The 22865-nt window shown below is 37.8% G+C and overlaps 1 protein-coding gene across 1 annotated transcript in view; it reads right to left on the bottom strand.

Moving 5' to 3' along the window:
* The window catches only part of MED13L (mediator complex subunit 13L), a 273439-nt gene that overhangs the window by 130241 nt on the left and 120333 nt on the right, over positions 1-22865 (bottom strand). Inside the window, exon 3 of the mRNA XM_080650333.1 lies at positions 4916-5000. Within this exon, the coding sequence (XP_080506459.1) occupies positions 4916-5000 (85 nt within the window). The remainder of the gene's footprint in view (positions 1-4915; positions 5001-22865) is intronic.

The following is a 22865-nucleotide window of genomic DNA, read 5'->3' as shown; positions in this document are numbered from 1 at the left end:
AGATCACTTGCAAGATTTATAAAGTGTTCTTCAATCAACAGTCCTAGGAAAGCATTTCTCTTTAGAAATAATTCCTAGCTCCTTACTACCGCTCAAAATTCACTGTTTCACAAAGAAAAAAAACAGCTGCTGAAAATGATATCAGGGTGAGTGGGTGGGTGGGTGGGTGGGTGGGTGTGTGTGTACGCGCGCACGCGCTGCCATATGGCTCTAAATAATTAACTACACAAGCAACTTGACTCCAAAGTTGGCATGCCCCAAGCTCTAATCCTAAAGCCATGAGCAGACCACATATTGGATTACAGGTGCCACAGCAGCGGCCACAGCCTCACTCCACAAGCCATTTCCCAGATGGGACAATTAGGAGGGTTAGAAGGGAGCCACCACAAACTTTGGGTTCTTTTGTGTCCCTCAAATTATGAAATTGTAAGTATGACAGTTTTCATAGATTAAAAAGCCCAAATATAGTTTTCCTCTACCACACTCTCAACCAAACTGCACTTTAGGTTATCAAGAAGTTATAGTGCCTGGCTAGCGTGGCTCAGTGGTTGAGCAGGAGGTCACAGTTCGATTCCCAGTCAGGGCATATGCCTGGGTTGGGGGCTTGATCCCCAGTAGGGGGTGTGCACAAAGCAGCTATCTATGATTCTCTCTCATCATTGATGTTTCTATCTCTCTCCCTCTCTGAAAGCAATGAAAAAATATATATATTTTAAAAAGTTATAGAGCTGCACAGGTTCACTAAATTTTATATAACTTCAAAACAGAGTAACTTCACCAGTATCAAAGCCTTTACCTTACCACTCTAATCTATACCAAACACATATGCAAAGAAGTCTCCTTTCTAGAAACTGCAGTGCTCCCAAGTCCCAACCAGATAACAGAAACCCATATAATTTAAGGGCTGAAGAAAGTTTTTCAGCTGATTCCTACTATTAGGAACTCCGTTACATTGGGTTTTTACTATGCCCTAGTGCAGTGGTCGGCAAACCGCGGTTCGCGAGCCCCTTGAGTGTGGCTCTTCCACAAAATACCACGTGCGGGCGCGCACATACAGTACGTTTGAAGGAGTACCTTAATTAAGTTAATAACAATGTACCTACCTATATAGTTTAAGTTTAAAAAATTTGGCTCTCAAAAGAAATTTCAATCGTTGTTCTGTTAATATTTGGCTCTGTTGACTAATGAGTTTGCCGACCACTGCCCTGGTGGATGCTCCCTCCTCTAGCCAAGCACTCTCTATTATTCCTGTCCTCTCCAAAATCTCTTTAAGGTAGACTCTTTTGTAGGCCTACTCTCTCCCGAAACATTCCATTCTAGTGCAATTACAAAAACCCACAAAAAATTTTTATTTTTTAAAAATTTTAAAGTCTTAATTTTTCCGTCCTAAAAATATTAAATACATAAATTGATTATCTTAAGGTGACATGTTTCTCTATTCATTCACAATTGGACATGTGCTTTCATTCACTTGTGTCTATAATGTCTAGTGTCTCTTCCTTTAAAGCAGTGGTCGCCAACCTTTTGGACCTCGGTCCGCAGACCACCGGTTGGCAACCGCTGCTTTAAAGCATATACCACTTAGGTCTAAAGACTCATTTTCCTACTGTCCTTTAGAGAACTGCACACTGTTAGAATTCAGTAAAATGGGAATTCACTGATTAATCATGTCCTGCTCCTGTTACTATAGTATACTCAAGGACTCTGCAATGTTGCAATGTTATATCGCCATTTCTTCCCTTAGGACTGAACCTACCATTGTGCTCTAGTGCAGTGGTCGGCACACTCATTAGTCAACAGAGCGGCAAACCGCAGCTGGCGAGCCGCATGTGGCTCACGAGCCACAGTTTGACGACCACTGCTCTAGTGAATACAGGGGTGGGCAAAAATAAGTTTACAGTTGTAAATATGCAAAACACAGTTTATTCTTGTATTATTATTCACTAATTATTGTATTATTTAGTTGTATTGCAACTGCAAACATACTTTGCCCACCCCATATATTTACTATTTTGAAATCCTTGACCCAACACATCCAAGGACAATGCTCATTTACCCTCTGATGATCACCTCTATTGGATCACAATACCACAGGACATTAAAAGCTAGTAATTTACAAATATGTCATCATAATTATAATTCCAATTTTCATGTATTTCTAACTGTACTTTTCCAAATGAATATCTTCACTCTAAACAACTCTGGCAAATCAAGAGGCTCTGAGCCAAAGGCAATTTTACAGCTGTGTTTTAAACTACCGAGAGGTGAATATGCTGACAATCCATTAGGAAAGCAGCACCAGTGGACTACCCTGAAGAGCCATTGTATTTAGAAATGTCAAATACCCACAGATTAAAGTCTCCCTAAGGAAGTATGGACAGGATAGAGCAAAACAGCTTCAAAAGACCCATGTAATCTTCTATTGTGTGCAAAGCAATGATTTGCATGTTTGAGGGGAAAAAATACCTTTCCATCAAAATCAACTTATGTTTTATTCTAAAAACTTAGGAAGGAAGGGGGAAGGAGAATCAAGTCAAATTAGCAGAGATTCTATATAAGTAAAAACCAAATTAATGATCTTTTATCATTCTGGGCATTTTGCCAAAAAGGGATAATCGATCATTAAGTAAATAGGAAGCACAGTTACTTTCTCAGAAGAAAGAAAAAATAAGCATGATCTAAAATTATAAAAGTTGGAAAGCCTAAATATTCAAATATTGAAATTCTAAATCACAAGTGAAGAAAATACCCAAAGAAGCCACTATGGCTCAGTTTTTAAAAACATGTATAAATACATCCATAATTGTGTTTTAGAAACATATCTGTGTTTAAATAATATAACCAGCACCTGATTGGAATATAGATTATTAGAAGGGAGAAGACCTCAACTGACAGGTATGGTAGGTAGATTGTATCCTCTTCCCAAGCGTGTGCTATCCCACCTTCTCTCACTGACATCAAGTTTGGCCATGTGACTTTGGCACCCCTTACTAATGGATTTTACTTTCTCATCCATTTGACTTTGGTGGTAAATATCTTGGTCAGTAAAATGTGAGCAGAAATGACATATCCCACTTTTGAACAGAGCTTTTGATGGGCTATTATGTATTTTACCACTGCCTTCTGCAAACAGCCTAGCAAGTCTTTGAAAGGGCTGCCTCATCAGCAGATTCCTGCCTGCAAGAGAGTGCTGCAGTAAAGGACTCACAATGGACAGCAGCACGAGCAAGAAATAAACTTCGTCCAGCCAGTGTGGCTCAGTGGTTGAGAGTCAACCCTTGAACCAGGAAGTCAAGGTTCAATTCCTGGTCAGGGCACATGCACAGGCTGTGGACTCATCCCCAGTAGGGAGCATGCAGGAGGAAGACAATCAATGATTCTCTCTCATTGATATTTCTATGTCTCTCTCCTTCCCCCTCCCTTCCTCTCTGAAATCAATAGAAGTATGTTTTTTAAAAAGAGAAAAAGAAAGAAACCTCAATTGTTATAAAGGTAAGATCTTTCATGGCTTTTGTTACTCAAGCATAACTGAGCCTAACATGGTTGGTAAAAGAGATCACTGCAATATTTCATGAAACACATGGTATCTTAAAAGTAGGCCAGTGGCAACCAAAATGAAGAGAATGGAACTGACTAGAGAAATACCTGGAAGGCTGAAGGAAAGGTGGGGGATTCAATTGTTGTAGAATAAGGACCACATGGAAGTAGAATTGGATGAATTATATATGATCACCAAAGAAAAGAATTAAGATAAAGAAATAAAAGTTACAGGGAGACAGATTTTTGCTGAGCTTAAGAAAGACTTTCTAACAATGAGTGCTCTCTAAAGATGAAAAGCCCTTCTTTGGGAAACTGCTCACATAACCAGAAGTATTCAAGGAAAGAACAGATGACCACATAGAAAGGATATTATAGAATGAGATTCCAAAATTACCTGGGTAAACAGGTTGGCTTTTAATGTTGTGCCCAACTCTAAAAATAGTGGTATCAATACTTCTATCAGCTGATATTAACAGCAGTTAACCATTTATTGACTCTTAAAACAAAGATCATAGTTAATAAGTACTTACTAATTTACAGTGGAGAAAACTACAAAATGCCACCTCAAACAAGTGATCAACAATATTAATATTAAAAATAGAATACTGAAATCATGGACCTCCTACACTGAGACGAACATAATATCACTAGTATGGTATTCCTACTCAGTAGCATAACATAATCATCAGGAAACTATCTCAAATTGAGGAAATTTATATGAAACATATGGCCTGAATAAATTCAAAATTTCAATGTCAAGAAAGAAAAGAAAGGCTAAGGAACTCTTCTAGATTTAAAGAGGCATGTAAACCAAATATAATGTATGATCATGGATTGGATCTTGGGGGAACGGGGGTTAAGCTATATAGAACATAACTGGGACAACTGATAACATCTGAACTGAACTACAGATTAGATAATGGCACTTTATCAATATTAAATTTCTTAATTTTCATAATTGTTCTGTGCTTGTATGAGAGGATATCCTTGTTCTTAGGAAACGTACACCTAAATACTTAGAAACACCTCAGGTATGCAAATGACTCGAAAGTGGTTCAGGGAAAAATTTGTAAATACATACACACGGGCAGGGATGGGGGGTTGTTTAGGACAAGCAACCACATTAATTATCAAGCAAACTGGGCAAACAAAAACTGGTGTTCTGTATAAGAAGATATATGGGAATTATTTGTGTCTTGAAAATTCTTTAACTTTGAAATTATATCAATATAAAAAATCCACACAAGAGAGTTATATAATTTTATTTTTATAAAACTGTGCATGAAAGCATTTGGAGAACTACAGGAAACCCTCTAAGTATCTAGCATTATACTTGGGTTTCTCAAAATCACCTTGATGCTGTTCCTTCTCTTACCTTTCTAACAGATTGTGGATTGCTTTGAAGAGTAGCGTCCGACATTCATAGGAAAGGCCATTTTCCCAGAGTCCTTCTTCCACAACTGGAAAAAAAAAAAAAGAACCAGTAAGCAGGGCATCCAAATCAAAACAAACTTTAAAACCATTTTTCTAAAGCAAAGTGAGTAAGTAAATATAAATAAACTCTCTCATACTTAAACAGAGAAAGGAAGTACTTAACCAAAGTCATAAAATACAAAATACAGAAGAAAATACATGTTTAGATTTCAAAGTCTGAAATATAGGCATGGTACAATCCCTCTCCCATAAAAGTCTTTCAAACCTGCTTATTCCGCCCTACCCAGTTTGGCTCAGTGGATAGAGCATTGGCCTACCGACTGAAAGGTCTTGGTTTCGATTCCAGTCAAGGGCACATGCCAGGGTTGCGAGCTCAATCCCTAGTAGGGGGCGTGCAGGAGGCAGCTGATCAATGATTCTCTCTCATCATTGATGTTTCTATCTCTCTCTCTTTCTCTCCCTCTCTGAAATCAATAAAAGTATATATTTTTAAAAAACCTGTTTATTCCCAGTTTAAAATCGTTTGTAATTCTCAAATCAATCTTTCTACTTTATAGTGTCAAAAAGACTAATTTTGTTAGAGTTCCATTTAAAGTTATTTAAATGAATGAATACTGAATATATTATATGTATTTTCACAGGAAAAAATCAAAAGGAAAAAATACCCAATAATGTCAGAGTTACATAAAAATTTTAAATGTTTTGAAGGCAGTATCTGAATAGGATTTTAAGGACATGATTTTAGGGAGAATGTCAGAAAATTAAATCTTAATATAACATCAATTTATTTCCTGAACTCTTAATTTCTTTTTTAAAGATTTTATTTTTTTAATCTTAATTGTTGAAAGTATTACAAATGTCCCCCTTTTTTCTCCATTGACCCCTCTAGTCTGCATCCACCCCCCATCCCAGACCCTCACCACACTGAACTCCTAATTGCATGAATGTTTGACATTTGGAGAAATAATACTTGCCTTTGAAATATATTATAACACTGAGCCACAAGTAACTCTAACACCAAAAGAATCAAACAGATTAACATTGCCTATGCATTCCTAACATCTTTCCATATATAAAAATATATAAGTCCTAACTGGTTTGGCTCAGTGGATAGAGCGTCAGCCTGAGGACTGAAGAGTCCCAGGTTCGATTTCAGTCAAGGGCATGTACCTTGGTTGCGGGCACATCCCCAATAGGGGGTGTGCAGGAGGCAGCTCATTGATGTTTCTAACTCTCTATCCCTCTCCCTTCTTCTCTGTTAAAAAAAAAAATCAATTATTTATATATATATATATATATATATATATATATATATATATATATACACACACACATATATATATGTATATATATATATATTTCCTATCCAATAGAGAAGGAATATGCTAATTGACCATCACTCTGTCACAAAGATGGCTGCACCCACAACTGAGGCCAAGTTCCCATAAGGAGCCTTAACAAGCAATCAGGAAGAACCTGAGGCTACGCCCTCCCCCACCTGGCAGGGCTTGACAGGGGACCTCAGGCTATGTCCCCCACCTGGCAGGGCTTGACAGGGGACCTCAGGCCATGTCCCCCACCTGGCAGGGCTTGACAGGGGACCTCAGGCCGTGTCCCCCACCTGGCAGGGCTTGACAGGGGACCTCAAGGTGCGCTTCCCGTCCTGGTGCTGGGCTAGGGGACCTCAGGCTGCTCCCCCCGCCCCAGCACCAGGCTGGGGACCTCAGGCCGCGCCCCCACCCGGCGGGGCTTGACGGGGGACCTCAGGCCACGCCTCCTTCCTTGGCCCCCAGGCCACGCCCCCTGCCCCGGCACCAGGCCGGGGGACTTCAGGCCGCGACCCCCGCCCCTGTGCCAGGCCAGGGGACCTGAGGCCATGCCCCCCCACCCAGGGGGCTTGATGGGGGACCTCAAGGTATGCTTCCCGTCCTGGTACTGGGGTAGGGGACCTCAGGCTGCTCCCCCCGCCCCAGCACCAGGCCGGGGGAACTCAGGCCGTGCCCCCCACCAGGTGGGGCTAGAGAGGGGACTTTAGGCCATGCCCCCCACCCCGCACCAGGCCAGGGGACCTGAGGCTGTGCCCCCCTGCCTGGCGGGGCTTGACAGGGGACCTCAGGCCATGCTCCCTACCCAGCAGGGCTTGACGGGGGTCCTCAAGATGCACCCCCAATGCTAGGTTGGGGGAATTCAGGCCGTGCCTCCCGCCCAGGGGGGCTTGACAGGGGACGTGAGGCTGCACCCTCCTGCCAGTGGGGTTTGACAGGGGACCTGAGGCTGTGCCCCCCTCCCAGTGTCGGGCCTGGGAACCTGAGGCTGCGCCCCCTCGCCTGGCACGGCTTGACAGGGGACCTCAGGCCATGCCCCCCACCCAGCGGGGCTTGACAGGGGATCTCAGGCCATGTCCCCCACCTGGTGGCGCTTGACAGAGGACCTCAAGGCACACCCCCCGCCCTGGTCTGGGCTACCTCAGGCCACACCCCCCTGGGGACCTGAGGCTACGTCCCCTGCCAGGCGGGACTTGACAAGGGTGGGACTGGCTGGGTCTGGATCTAACCCAAAGGGGGGGGGAGTTGCCAGCCGGGTCTGGGTCTCACATGATTTTGAGGGCCGTATGGGTGGGCGGGAACTTGACTCTGGGTCCCGAGGTGCGCCCCAGACTCTGACAGGAGGAAGGTTTTCATATACATTTTACTAATTTTCTTTCATCTCTGACACTTCTATTATAGAGAAAGGGCAAATAGCAATATTGAGTTATTTTCTCTAATTAATCCCCTTTCAATAACACATGAATTTTGTGCACCAGGCCACTAGTATATACATAAAACGCCCTAGAGAAGACAGCTAATTTTCTTTCAAAGATTGCAAAAAATTGGAAGGATGAAAACGACATTTGTAGAAGAAAATTTTCTGTCCCTTTTTGTTGTTATCTTGACAAAAGCATTCACCAGTGAAAATTATGACAGAATTAAAACACAGGTTAAATCCACAATACATCTTTAGTGCTTTTATCACACTAATTGGCATCTTAAAATGCACTTCCATATTCTCCAATCTGGTAGAATTTGAAGAAGTGTATTTACATTCATGGGTTTTATTTATAGGACTTTTTTTTTTAATGATAAAACTGCATAAATATTTTTTGTCCTCATACGTCAGATAACTATTTTCCTGCCTATATGGCTCATTATGATTTACCAAATTTTCCCAAAACAACCTCTGGCAGAAACATTTTCTCTTATGTATAACTACGGAAATGAAAATAAAATACAACAAATAAACAAACATTCCTGCTAGCAACAGATTGTCTCTGTTCAAGACAAAGCATCCCAAAGTTTTTTTTACAATTCTCTGAAGGGCATAAATATGTTCTCGAATACATTTATCTTTTGGGTAAAGCTCTTCCTAGGTAAGAAAGGCAACTAACATTTCAATAAAAGAAATGTTAGTTCTTTTAACATCCCATAGTAATTGTTTTTCTTTGCTTTCCCAATGTGTTTCACTGATTCTGAAACATCATCAATTTTAAGAAGTATCATTATTTTATAGGTCACTAGGGGTAGAAGGGCAGAATGAAGCTGCCAATTAAACTATAACATGGTACTTAACACTAAGAATTTTTAATTTGTAATTATTTAAAGAGCTTTAAGTTGAGATATATTTTTAATTATTGTTGTACATAAAACAAATAATATATTCAAAGAAATAAGTTTAAAATTCCTCAATACTTCATCAACATTCAAAGTCCAGCTCTTATGAATCACTCAACTTAGTCACTGGTGTCCGTGTTTCTCTACGTAATAGTCTTTTGTGCCAAAGAAAGTATTGGTGATGCAGCATTTGTAAAATGAGTGCCCAGTTGTTTCCAAGTTGGTAACACCCATTCTGCACATTTTTTAAAAACCTTTTAAAGTTAAAATCGTCAAACATACTTTAAAATAGAATAATAAGCCAGGAGGTTCAGTTGGTTGGAGCGTTGACCCGTGCACCAAACGGTTGCAGGTTCAACTCCCAGTCAGGGTACATGTCTAGGTTGTGGGTTCGATCCTGGGTCCAAGCAAGGATGTCTGCTTTCATCACTGCTATTCCACTTAACAGTGGAAATTTCAGCCAATATACTAGTAATAAGGCAAGAAAAAATGACACCGGGTACAGTGATTGGAATGGAAGAAATAAAACTTTCTATGCACAGAAGACATGACTATCAGAAAATCCTAAAGAATCAACAAAAGAAGCTATTAAACTTAAAACTGAGTTTAGTTAGATCATAAAATACTAGATCAATAGACACAAAACAATCATATTTCTATATACCGAAATAAATGATTAGAAGTTAACAAATTTTAAGTACCATTAACAATAGCACCAAAAAACAAGAAATCCCTAGATATAAACCTTACAAATAATGTTCAAGATCTATATGCTGAAAACTGTAATATTAATGAAAAAAATAGAAGACAAATAAATGCAGAGGCATGTATTCATCATGGTCTAGAAAAATCATTACTGTTGTGATGTCAATTTTTGCCAAAACAATCTAGAGTCAACTAAATTCCAATCAAATTCTCTGCAGGATATTTCATAGAAATAGACAAGCTCAGTCTACATATTTAAGTGAAAGGAAAAGAAGGCAAAGAAACTATGTTATAAAAACAATGTTATAAAATATAGTTGAAGGACTTATACCACCTGATTTCCAGATTTACTATAAAGCTAGAATAGACAAGACAGTGTGGTATAAGAGAAAGGATATATAGATCAACAGAACAAAATAGAGAGTCCAGAAACAGACCCACAAGTATATGGTCATTGATTTTCAACAACGGTGCAAAGGCAGTTCAGTGGTGGGAAAAAGTCTTTTCAACAAATGGTACTGGAATTAGTAAATATCCCTATACCAAAAAAAAAAGCCTCAAACCCTACTGCACACCATATATAAATTTAACTCATAATGGATCATAAAACGAAATGCAAAATGTGAAACTATAAAATTTTGAAAATATAGAAGAAACTTTATAAGTTTAATTTAAGCCAAGATTTCTTAGATGAAACACCAAAACATGACCCATAAGGCAAAAACAATTAAATAGGGCTTCATCAACTGGAGAACTCTGCTCTTCAAAAAAACATGAATAAGTTATGTTACGTTAAAGGACCTGTATTCATAATATACTATTTTTGATATTTTTTAAAAAAAAATCTCAAAATTCAACACTGAGAAAAAAAAAAGGCAGTTTTAGAAAATGGTCCAAAGATTTAAACACTTGGCCATAGAACATATATGAATGGCAAATAAAAACATAAAAATATGCTCAAAACATCACTAGTCATCATGGAAATGCAAATTGAAATCACAATGAGTTATCACCCATTAAACTGGCTTAAAAGAAAAACTGAAAATACCAGTGAGCATACAAAATAACTGGAACTGGCATATACTTCCGATGGGAATACAAAAATAGTACAACCACTTTGGAAAGACTGACTTTGCCAGTTTTTCTAAACTTAAATATACACTTGCCCATACAGCCCAGCAATATCCCTCTTAGGTATATATTTAAGTAGAATAAGAACTTATGTTCACATGAAACACTAACAAATATTTATCATTATTGTTATCATAATTGCCCAAAACTGGAAACCATCCAAATATTCCTCAATTGAAGAAAAGATGAACAGTAGAAAATCCATACAATGGAACACTATATACAAAAAGGAACTACTGATACAATCAAACATTGTATGCTCAGTGAAAAAAAAAGCCTTACTCAAAAAGCCACATGCTATGTGAATCATTCACATGACATTCTTGCAAGCGCAAACTTAGTCATATAAACTGCTCACAAAGGTATCCAGGTATTGAAAATCAATGACCATATACTTGTGGGTCTGTTTCTGGACTCTCTATTTTGTCCCTTTTGATAACAAAGGGACATGGGAAATCTGTGGGACAACACTTTTCACGACAACACTATGAGTCAGAGTGAAGGACATGTGACATTCACTTTAGCCACTCAGCATCTGACTTCTTCCTGTCACTGGGAATTAGCTACTTCATGAATTCTGGTTGGAGTCAAAGATGGCCGGTCACTCCTAACAGGAGATGAAGATACTGATTCTGTCTGTTCCACACCTTCCTGCAATGTGGACAAGGATATACATCCTCAATTTCACTAGATGCTACTGCACACATCTCTGACTCGGGATCTAGTGACACAAAGCGAGTGGAAGGACAGAGGTCTTTCTGTGTGCACTGAAAGTAGAGGCTGAAAGATAAAGTTTGCTGCTAAAGTAGTGTGCTTGGTGATAGCACAAGTGCTTGGTGATAGCACAAGTTTCTCATCAAGCCAATTATGCAGCACTGACCCTAGAAGTGCCAAAGAGTTCTGTGAACAATTCTTTTAAGCAACTCCTTTTGTTAGTTTGCAACTAAGAATTCTGATCAATACAGCGCATTCTAAACTCCATTATATGAATGAGAAAACTAAGGCTTACAAATCTTAAACTTGCCCAAAGTTACACAACTCAGTTCAAGAATATAGTCGCCCTGGCCAGTTTGGCTCAGTGGATAGAGCGTTGGCCTGTGGACTGAAGGGTCCCGGGTTTGATTCCAGTCAAGGGCACATGCCTGGATTTCGGGCTCGATCCCCAGTAGGGGGCGTGCAGGAGGGAGCCGATCAATGATTCTCATCACCGATGTTTCTATCTCTCGCTCCCTCTCCATTCCTTTTATTTTCATAACTGCAGTGATTAGGACATTTCAAATAATCATAACACGTGTGGAGTTGACCCGATATTATGTGTACACATACTTTTCAAATTTCATTTGTATTAGCTTCAACCTAAAAAATCCTTATATCTAGTTAAGTGGATTCATGGCAAAGAAGAGATTCAAACCCAAGTTTTCTGACTCTAACACCCATGTTCCTTCCATGAAACCATACATCTCCATAGGGTTAGTGTTAACTCACCTCACCCCCCTCCTTTTACTCTTATTACTGACTAGAAAAGCAACTTTCAACACTGAAGTTAAATTACCCTTTGGATCCACCATTTGCACTTTAAATTAATGTTTTCTAATAGCTGCAAGTAACCTTTTCAAAAGTTAAACAAAATTGAAATTGCTTCTGCAATCTATTTGTACAGCTCCATAGGAAAGTCAGAGAAAATTCACATAATAGCTTTTAAAACTAATTTATTTGAGACACCCTACGCCCAAGGTAAAATTTAAGCCAGCACTTCATTTATTTGATATGAGATTCTTCAGAAAGTATCCTTTAGGATTAGGGAAGAGAGGGGGGAGGTCCAGAAAGTTGTTAGTCTAGGTTAAGGGTTGTTTCTACAAATGACATAAGATGCACTTACTACTTAATCTCCTATTTCCCTTCCAAGGTGGACTGAGTAGAAAAGCAACTGCCAGAAAGGTAATGAGACCAGCAGGTGCTGGCACCTGTCTTTATGAAACCTACAATCTCCCCAGGGTATATACTATCTCCATTTTTTTAAGCCTTTCTAATTCTTTTGATCTTCCAAGTTTCAACTTAAATCCTTATTACTTCAGAATATAAAGTTGCAAGAAGACTATCTCTATAGACTATATTCATAAGTCTATTTACATATAATAGAAGATAATTTTTCTAAAATTTTGTTAATAGGCTCAGAAGAAAAAGCACCAAGAGACCTAAAATGTGTGTACCATAAATGAGTGGCAAGAATCAGCTAAAGCAAAGAATTCCTAAGTTAAAACCTTCTCCTACTGTTTGTTGTCTATGACGGCCCCACTGAAACTGAAAAATGAAACTAAGCACTGCGACAGCTGCCTATTTACAAAGAGAAATGTTATCTCATTCGTATTGTAAAAGCTATAATCAGAATATTTTAAATTGCTGTTATTCAACCTTTTTAAAAATAGTAATCCAAAATCAAATATTTAAATTGCAAAAGTATGACATAAAAGTTTTAGCAGAAGAAATGAAAACTTAAATAGCAGTAATTATTGCTCAGTGCCCAAATTATTTTTCCAAGTCCTCACAAATCATAATACAAAACTATCAACTTTGCAAAGCATGCTCCTTGCAGAATAAGCGTTCTGAAAGAAAAACCATATGAAAGTGTCAGGGAAAAAGTCAATATGGCAAAATATCAAAGCAGCATATACTTCAATGATTTTGTGTTTCCCAGCAGAGATCTTGGAAAGATATCCCTTCCAATTGGGCAAATGAAACTGGCACACTTTACTTGAAGGGGAAAAATGGGAGGAAGGAGAATGGAATAGGGTGGGAAGGAGCATAAAGATTGTGAAACCTTGAAGAAATTCAAGCTCATCCTTTTAGAATTCAGGTCACCCTGACTTACACAGTTTAAAAGTAGAATTACTTTCAAAGAATACATATTTCCTCTGAGCTACGATACATATTTCCTTTTAATGTATCATATTGCAGCAACAGCTGAAATGAAGGTCTAGACATCAAAAACATTTCTTACTCCCACCTACTGCTTTTTTACCTCAGGCATCAAAACTAATGAAACCTATTATCCAGAACATTGAGTTCAGTAACCGCATTGGCTATTGCAAATATTGGGGGGGGGGGGGGGAGGGGGGGGCGCAGACTTTCAGGGATGGCACTCCTTATTCAGCCATTAAAATTATTGAAAATAAAATTTTGCTCCAAACTCCAGAAATACAAATAGATTAAAGCAAGGCCCATGAAACAATATTATTTTCCAGTTAAATTTCAGTGACAAACTGCTAAAGACAGAGCAGCCCTGACACCAATTTGCTCCGCTGCCTTTGTTTTCACCTTTATCTGCAATATATAAACAGACCAGTTTTTTAAAACAGTTTTTAATTATTAAATGTACTTCCTAAGAATTACTCTATGAAGACATTATGGTAAGAAAACATTATCAATTTATTTTATGGGTTGCATCAAATGAAATAAAGATAAATATATAGAGAATTTTTAAGTATCTGTTTTCTTAAAATTGACTTACAAAAAATTGTAACAAAGTAGCATAATGCTATATTAATTCTGAAAAATAGCATTATACCCATAAAAAATCCAATTACATACAACACTATTGATTAATCACAGTTACACCATCATCGGTTGGCTTGCAAAATCTATATTTGAAGTCATTAATAACTAAATGGGCTTATTACTTATATCAAATTCAACCCACTAAGAGCTCTGGCTTTCTTGAATAGCTTGTGGGTATAGAATGTTTGGCATCACTTCACAAATCTATGTTGAAAGTGGATTTTAACTTTCCCAATGTCGATTCATCAAATGAGAAGATGTATATCAAAATGCTTCATTTGTTTTGACCTATTTGCAACTTTAAATGATTATGAACACTAATAATATTCATCATATAGAAACAGAGTTGTGATTCAAATCTTAACAGTATAATATCTTACTCAGGAATCTGACAGCATGAGTTCTCTGCCAGTTACAAGATAACCAGAATTTTAATGATGGTTTCCAGGCAGCATTCTAACAGTTGAGACATGACCCAAGTTAGCATTTCAATGGATCATAGGACTCCATGTAAAGCCACTAAACTTTAAATTGAAGGAGACCATAAAACTAAATTTCTAGATAAATGAAACAAGACCTTCAAAAGACATGTGCCACAGAAAAATGTCAGGCTACAATGTTACTTTAATAGCTACACAGTGAAAAAGAAAACTTGCACAATGGCTGTTACTGACTTCTAAGGACGAAATTTGCCCCATTTGCTACTGCTTTTAAAGATTTTTAGATAATTATTATTTTTTTACACTTTAAAGCTATTAATATACTCTTAATTTTGTTATATAGTAAGCATAAACAAAGACCTAGACGAACAGCCATCAAAATTAACAGTTTCTTAGGTTGTTGGAACAATTACTTTTCTTTACCCATGTATTTCCCAGGTATTCTTCAATGAACATGCATTTCCTCTATAAGCATGCATCAAATTTGAAAGATTTTTAAAATAAGGCTACTATTATTTATTAAACAACTATATGCTTTAAAACTATATGCGACATGCAAAACGACAAGAAAGAAAGATCATTAGGACAGGAATCCCAAGATACAATTAAATTAACAAAAAGAAAACCAAGTATGTGGTTCAGTTAGAACAGTTATACTTAAGTCCATCAATTCTACAAAATAAACATTTTATAAACTTCCTCTAAGACAATGACTTTCATCAGGATAACGCACTATTGATTTCAACATTGACACAACTGAGCAGTAAAAATAAAAAATATTTCCTTTCCACTCTTCAAACACAACCAGATTTGAAATATACACACATGTCCACATGTGCGGGTGCACATACACACACGTCCCCAGATTGCTACTAACATTCTGACAGGACAAGTCCCCAAATTGCCTTTTACACTAAAGCTCAAACAGTTGTCTGTCACTGCTATTATAGTGAGTAATCCTTGCAGCTGTAACTGTTTGAAATGCAGCTGTCTTGTTGGTATTCTCTCCCCAGCCCCACTGATCCAGCATTTCTGTTCTTGCTACAATAATCTAAAAGGCCATTTTACAGGAGGCTTAGCCCTGGCTGAGGGCACTCTATGGCGTGACCGAGAGAACATGGAAACACGATTCATTAGACACGCCTGGAGTGATAACAATGGTGCTGCTTCTTGCTGCCTTTCATTTTGTACATCAGTCTGAGACTAATGCATTCTCGTTACACAACAAGCGCATTTATAGACAGGAAAAAACTGTAATCACCTTTGATTAAGAGACAACATATTTTTCCTATATGAGCTGCCAGTCATACTGACACAGTAATTATTTTTTTAACTGCAGGTTAGAATAGCAAATGTAGCAAAAATAACATCTGCGAGCGAGAGAGAGAACGATGACTACAGTACTATGAAGATTACGTACACAAAGGTTTCTCTAGACGAGGCTCAGTGCCACGTCCTTGAGACCTAATAGGTACCTCAGCCTGCATTTAAGCTAGACTATCTACGGCAAATAGACTAGATCCTTATTAAGCAAATCTCATTCTATACATCCAATTCTTAGGAGGTAAAAATTACGGAATGTTTTTATCTGAATTTTAACCATAATTTTTAATGACCTACCCTTTCTCCACTTCTTTCTCCATGGGACTACAAATTCAATCCCCTCCTCTTTTTCTATTATCTTACTTTAAAAAAAAAACATATTTTATTGATTTTTTAAAGAGAGGAAGGGAGAGAGATATAGAGTTAGAAACATCGATGAGAGAGAAGCATCAATCAGCTGCCTCCTGCACACCTCCTACTGGGGATGTGCTCACAACCAAGGTACATGCCCTTGACCGGAATCGAACCTGGGACCTTTCAGTCCACAGGCTGACGCTCTATCCACTGAGCCAAACCGGTTTCAGCTATTATCTTACTTTAACTACAAAATAATTTATCCTCTCCACTTTTTCCATTATCTACCTTTCCTACAAAATTTATTTCCCTTTACATAAAATGCTAGGTCAAAACAGAAGACCCACTTTCTATCTTAAATAAAACAGTAAAAAAAATGTCATTTTGATTAAAAACAGGAATATACAATTATTTTATATCAGTCTATCATTTAACCCAACTTCCATCAATCACTACACCTGGCAAAGGTTTAATTTGTAAATATAAAAGCTCTAACTTCAACTGGGGGCGGGGGGAGGGACAAGCCACATTATATTGACAACATGTAGAGTTAATTTTCTTATGGGATTCTGAAAAGTAAACCACTTCTCCATACACCCATGCAGTTGCAGTCTTTTGTGGCTTCATGCATGTGTTACTAGAGGCGTGGTGCATGACACTGGCGCACTTGAGGGGGGGTCGCGCATGTCCCCCTCAGCCCAGCCTGCTCCCTCTCACAGTCTGGGACCCCTTGGGGGATGTCTGCAGGTGGACATCCTCTGAGGGGTCCTTAGTGCTGCCATGGAGGCGGGAAAGGCTCCTGCCACCAGCGCTGCACTCACCAGCCGTAAGCCTGGCTTCTGGCTGAGTGGCGCTCCCCCTGTGGGAGCGCACTGACCATCAGGGGGTCAGCTCCTGTGTTGAGCATCTGCCTCCTGGTGGTCAGTACGCATCATAGCGACCGGTTGTTCCACCATTCGATCTATTTGTATATTAGGGTTTTATTATATAGGTTTTGGGTGGTTGTTTATGGTGAGTTTGGTAGTCAACAGGAAAATAAATGTGTATAAATACATATATACTAGAGGCCCGATGCACAAAGATTCATGCAAGAATGGGCCTTCCTTCCCCTGGCTGCCAGCACCACCTTCACTCTGGCCAGAGCCGCCGCCTTTCCGCCTTCCCACACTGCCCAGAAGCCTAGAGCAGCTGGGGTGGTGTGGAATGCCTGGTCGTTGCCATGGCGACAACGCAAGCGCCCCGCCCCCGGCCGCTTGGCGCCTGCTTATGCAAATTAACCTTCCATCTTTGTTGGATTAATTTGCATACTCATTCCTGATTGGCTGGTGGGTGTCGCGAAGGTCCAGTCAATTAGCATGTTACTCTTTTATTAGGTAGATGAATGCCAGGAATTGAAAGATTATAGTTAACTGAAATAACTGAAAGTATTTTTGAAGGTTAGCAGACTGTATAGTTAAACATTTTTTAAAATGGTTAGTCTCTTTCTTTAAACTTTCTATATAACATTATTATATTTTATACTAAGAATGTGCTACAAAACTAGCAAAACAATTTGCACATGTGAAATTCTGGTAAATTAGTAAAGGACCAAATAAACAAATAATAGAAAAAGGTTAGGTCTAGCTCACAAACTCTGAGACCTAAAATAGCTTTTTTTAAAAATGGTTATGTAGAGGGAACAAGAGTTGATAAACAGAAAAATGCTTGGGCAAGTTTTACTAGTAGCTGGTGGGTGTTAAGAGTTTTCTGACCTGTGCTACCATACCAGGTTAGAAATTAGGAAACCTACAACCTAGCTTTCATGTGTCTACAGGTGCACCAGTGAGCTCTCATGTGCATTCAATCAAATACAGTGTGCTTTGAGGAGAAGTTAGACATGCACCACACACACTACATTAGAATTACACAAATTTACAATTTTATCATTTAGATTGAAGTAGTAAGTCTTATTACAGAGGATAACATCTATACTATCTACTCTAAAAGTGCCTGGGTCTCCCTCTCTTTATTTTGGTCTTTTGTATGGTATAAAAAGCATGACTCCCCAAAACTAATCAAAAGTTACTTCTATAAGCTTTCCCTGCTGTCTGTATGAAAAATACAAAATCAATATCAAACATGTCATTACAAAAATTGTTGTTAAAAATTTAACTGAAATGAATTCTTAGTAATAAATGACTACTTGGTTCACACATGAATTTCTATTATATTAATCTGGTACTTAGAAGAATCACAAACTTATTATTCTTTATTTTTTAAAGCCAGAATGTCTAATACTCCCTTCAAGTCTTCAAAAATAATTTGTCTGTTTGTTTTTTTAAACAACGTATTGGAAAGCAATAAATTATTCTCAATACTTTAAATCGAAACATTTCCAGGAAAAAAGTTGTCTTTATCCAAAACTTTTAACAAGCTAAGCAGTTTCCAACTCAAAGCAAAAAATTTATAAATGACCTAAATATTCCAACACTGCCAACATTTTTAGTTCATATAGGTCAGTGGTCGGCAAACCGCGGCTCGCGAGCCACATGTGGCTCTTTGGCCCCTTGAGTGTGGCTCTTCCACAAAATACCACATGCAGGCGCGCATGTACAGTGCGACTGAAGGAGTACCCTAATTAAGTTAATAACAATGTACCTACCTATATAGTTTAAGTTTAAAAAATTGGGCTCTCAAAAGCAATTTCAATTGTTGTATTGTTGATATTTGACTCTGTTGACTAATGAGTTTGCTGACCACTGATTTAGGTGTGTTTCAAAACTACTAGATTCCTCTGCATTAACACAATTCAATTTTGAAAACTCTAAATACTCTGGGAAATGACGATCAGTTATTTACACAGACACAACCTGATTTGAAATACACACACACACACACACACACACACACACACACACACACACACACACACAGTTTCAGCAGCATTGGCCTTATTTCTGTTTCTCCAACAAAGTGAGCTCAAGGCTTTTGCCCTTGTTTCCCTGCATCTGGCTGGATTATTCTCAGGTCTCAATTCAAATGTCATCTCCTCCCAGAGGCTTTCCCTAACTAAAGTAGTGCTTTCCCAGTCACTTACTTTCTTTCAATTGCTCTGGAGCACAGGACCATATCAAAGTATTTGTTTAGTACCTGTCTTTTCACCCACACTGAAAAATGCCACCTCCAGATGCAGGAGAATGGCAATACTTGTGTGCTTACTATACTGCAGAGAGCCTTCCACAAGGGAAAACATTCAAAGTGGAGCAAAAAGCAACCTACCATGTAAAGACAATTTAATGTTAAACTTTTAAGACAAGAGATTTATACAGCACATGGTAGCAGGATATAGTATGAGTCTAAGAATTCTGACACAATGCAAAATAGACACTTCTATAAAAGACACAGTTTTTTTCCCTACTGATAATGTAAGGAAAGTTGTACACTTTCTCAGAGTTGTGATTTGATATTGTTTCCAAGGAAACCAAATAGGGTCATAATTAAAGCACAAAAACATTTCTGTAGAAACAAGTACAGATGAAAGATGTCATGAAAATAAGATCTTATTTGAACCTATGATAATTAGTAAGATTAGAATGACTAATGAGGAAAATTCTTGAGGGAAAGATCAAGAAAAATATATCAAATTAAAATGCCTTACAATAATGACAATAAACTATCACAATTTAAAGCAGTTACTGTCATAAAGTGAGCCATGGGCTTTGTGTGTTAAAATCAGACAATTCTAAATTATAAAATTTCCACCCCAATAAACAACATTTAAAAACTGATTAACTCTTTATCTTACTTAGTATAACTGTTCTATTTATCAATTCTATAGCATGTTGTTATTATTACTGATGAGGCCTTTTCATTGCTTTAAATTCATAATGTCCTCTAATTTTTAATAACTATTAGTCATGTTCATCAGATTTGGAATAACAAAATAAAGTTACATAATTATGGAGTAAACATTAAGTGGTTAAATTCCCATTTTACATTGATATATAATGTGTATAAACAAATAATAAGATATGGTAAATGTGTTATTTGTTCCATTCTATTAGGTACAATTAGCCAAAGTCTCTATGTAGTTATCTGAAGCCACATCTACAAAGGCCCAGGAAAACCTATTTTCTTTAGGTGTTGAGGAAGGCAGAGCAAAACATTAAAACATTTTGTAGAAAAATATTGTAGAATCATTTCTATGTAGGTTTTAGCAATTTTATATTGTTTACTTCCTGGAGTATCAGCTTCAATATAATTATTCTCAACTATCTCTGGCCTATTCATGGACACCCAATTTTTGTGACTCTCAAAAAATTTTTAAAAGAAATTGATTTTTAAATCAAGTATACCTAGATATATGAGAATCAGTGATAAATTCTTAATTTGAGAGGCAAATTTAAAAGATGTATTTTATCTAATTGGGGATAACCCAAATAGTATATATACTCTGTACTAAATTACTAAAAATCCTATTTTCATCAGCAATGCTTAAAAATTAAGGTAAATAGAGAAGAAAAAGAAACAATGGCTCTTTTGAATTGATTAAGCAACTATTCACTATTCATATTCATTTTGTATCTTCAGTCTGGAAAAAAACAAAGCCCCTTCTTTCAATTAGTCATACACTGTCCTGTTTAATTTTTTCTCTAACTATTTTGCCCTTTTGAAGGTGAACTTAAATTAAGTCAAAGACATATTATACAGAGACAGTAATTTGGAAGTGGATTTTTGCCTCCCCAAACCAGACATTATGCCTTGCCAAGGGAAACCCTGTATAAATAAGACTATTCACAAGATAGGAAGCATCAGCAGTTCCCCATTTACCTCCAGGGTAGTCGCCAAAACTTCAAAGCACCATTGAGCACAGCATCAATGCTTTTGTCTGAAAGACTCAGAGACTATAAGTGATCTTGGTATCATTAAATATCTCAGACTTTCCAGGAAACAAATGGGTTACTTAAACACAAGCAACTACCTAGGCATTTCGTATAAACTATGAAAATTACAGCCTCCTTCTTTGAAGCTGATCACACTGTTCAAGTTTGAAGGGCAAAAAACTAAAAACTCTTTGCCACATTGGAATAATATAAAAATGTCTCATACTTGTTTCACTATAGTTCCAGTTAAGAACAACTATTTTAAAAATAAAACTCCCCAGATTGTGCAGTTTCAATTTTCCACTGCTCATTTCTATGACAATCTGACCAAGAATATCCCTGGGGAGGAGGGGAAATGATATTCTGAAACCTCATTCTCAGAAAAATAAGTATCTTTGATAATACGTCTAGTTTTTCTGAAAATATTAATAAAAACGTAAAAATAGCTAAACTGAAAGCCAGTTTTAGAAATGAGCAAGTCAATCTCACCAAAAGGCCAGAAAGGACTTTCTGGAAAGAATGATAAGCATCTTGGAATCTTACTACTTCTCTCACACACTGAGCTCCAATCTGCAGCCGTTTCCCTCTGAGCCAATGCACTTGATGGGTGTGATAACAGATGGATCATTGTATCTGCCAACTTCCTGTGATGTACTGTATGGGGACTGATAATTTAGTGACTACAGAAGTCCTACAACAGACAATGCAGGCAATCCTGGCATTCAGTAAGTAGCTGCATGCAGTCCTTTGACAATTCTGTGGGTGCTGAACATGTGGATTATTGTACAACGTAAGCTCTCTGAAAGTATCTATGCCACTGTAAAAAAAAAAAGACAAAACTGGGCAAGCTAAGAACCGAACAGAAGAACAGGAAAAGAACAAATATGTTTAAAGTGGCATTTTTCACTTAAAACACATGACAAATATATACTGCTCAAAGGTCTTATTAAGAGTTTCAGGACCAGTTTAACTAGAAATATCCAGGTACATAGAAAAAGTATCAATTGTGGGCTCGGTTTTAAGGTCTTACAAGTTGGGCAATATTGACATTTTGAGCAAAATAATGCTTTGTTGTAAGGGAGTGATTTGGGTATTATAAGATACCTAGCAGCATCTCTGGCCTACCAATTAGATGCCAGCAACACCCTACCCTGAGGAGTGACAACCAACAATGCATCCAAACACTGCCAAATGTCCCACGGGGGACAAAATCCTCCTTATTCTCCATTCCCCTTTTACACCCCGTGTTGTGAACCATCGGAAAAGAGAATCTATAATTGTATGCCTCCCATTCTAATGTTTATTTTGGAGGGGACAGAGAGAGTATATAAGTAAAGGGTGTGATTACTTATGAAAATTATACACAAAATAGCCAAAACCGGTTTGGCTCAGTGGATAGAGCGTCAGCCTGCGGACTGAAGGGTCCCAGGTTCGATTCCGGTCAAGGGCATGTAACTTGGTTGCGGGCACATCCCCAGTAGGAGGTGTGCAGGAGGCAGCTGATCGATGTTTCTCTCTCATCGATGTTTCTGACTATCTATCCCTCTTCCTTCCTCTCTGTAAAAAATCAATAAAATATATTTAAAAAAATAAAATAAAATAAAATTATACACAAAATAATCAAACGCCTTCTATAGAATGTGGACCAGCGAAGCACATATCACTAAAAAGAGAAAAGGCCATCTAAAGATTCAGAATTAAGAGGGCCCTGGCCAGGTAGCTGAGTTGATTAGAGCATCGTCCATCCTGATATGCCAAGATTGCAAGTCCGATTTCTGGTCAGGGCACATACAAGAATCAACCAATAAATGCATCAACAAGTGGAACAAAAAAATTAACACTTCTTTCTCAAAAAAACAACAACAAAAAAACAA

Source organism: Plecotus auritus (genome assembly GCF_963455305.1).
Source record: "Plecotus auritus genome assembly, chromosome: 13".
Lineage (NCBI taxonomy): Eukaryota > Metazoa > Chordata > Mammalia > Chiroptera > Vespertilionidae > Plecotus > Plecotus auritus.
Note: the sequence above shows the minus strand (reverse complement) of the source record. Positions and strands in the feature narration are given on the sequence as shown.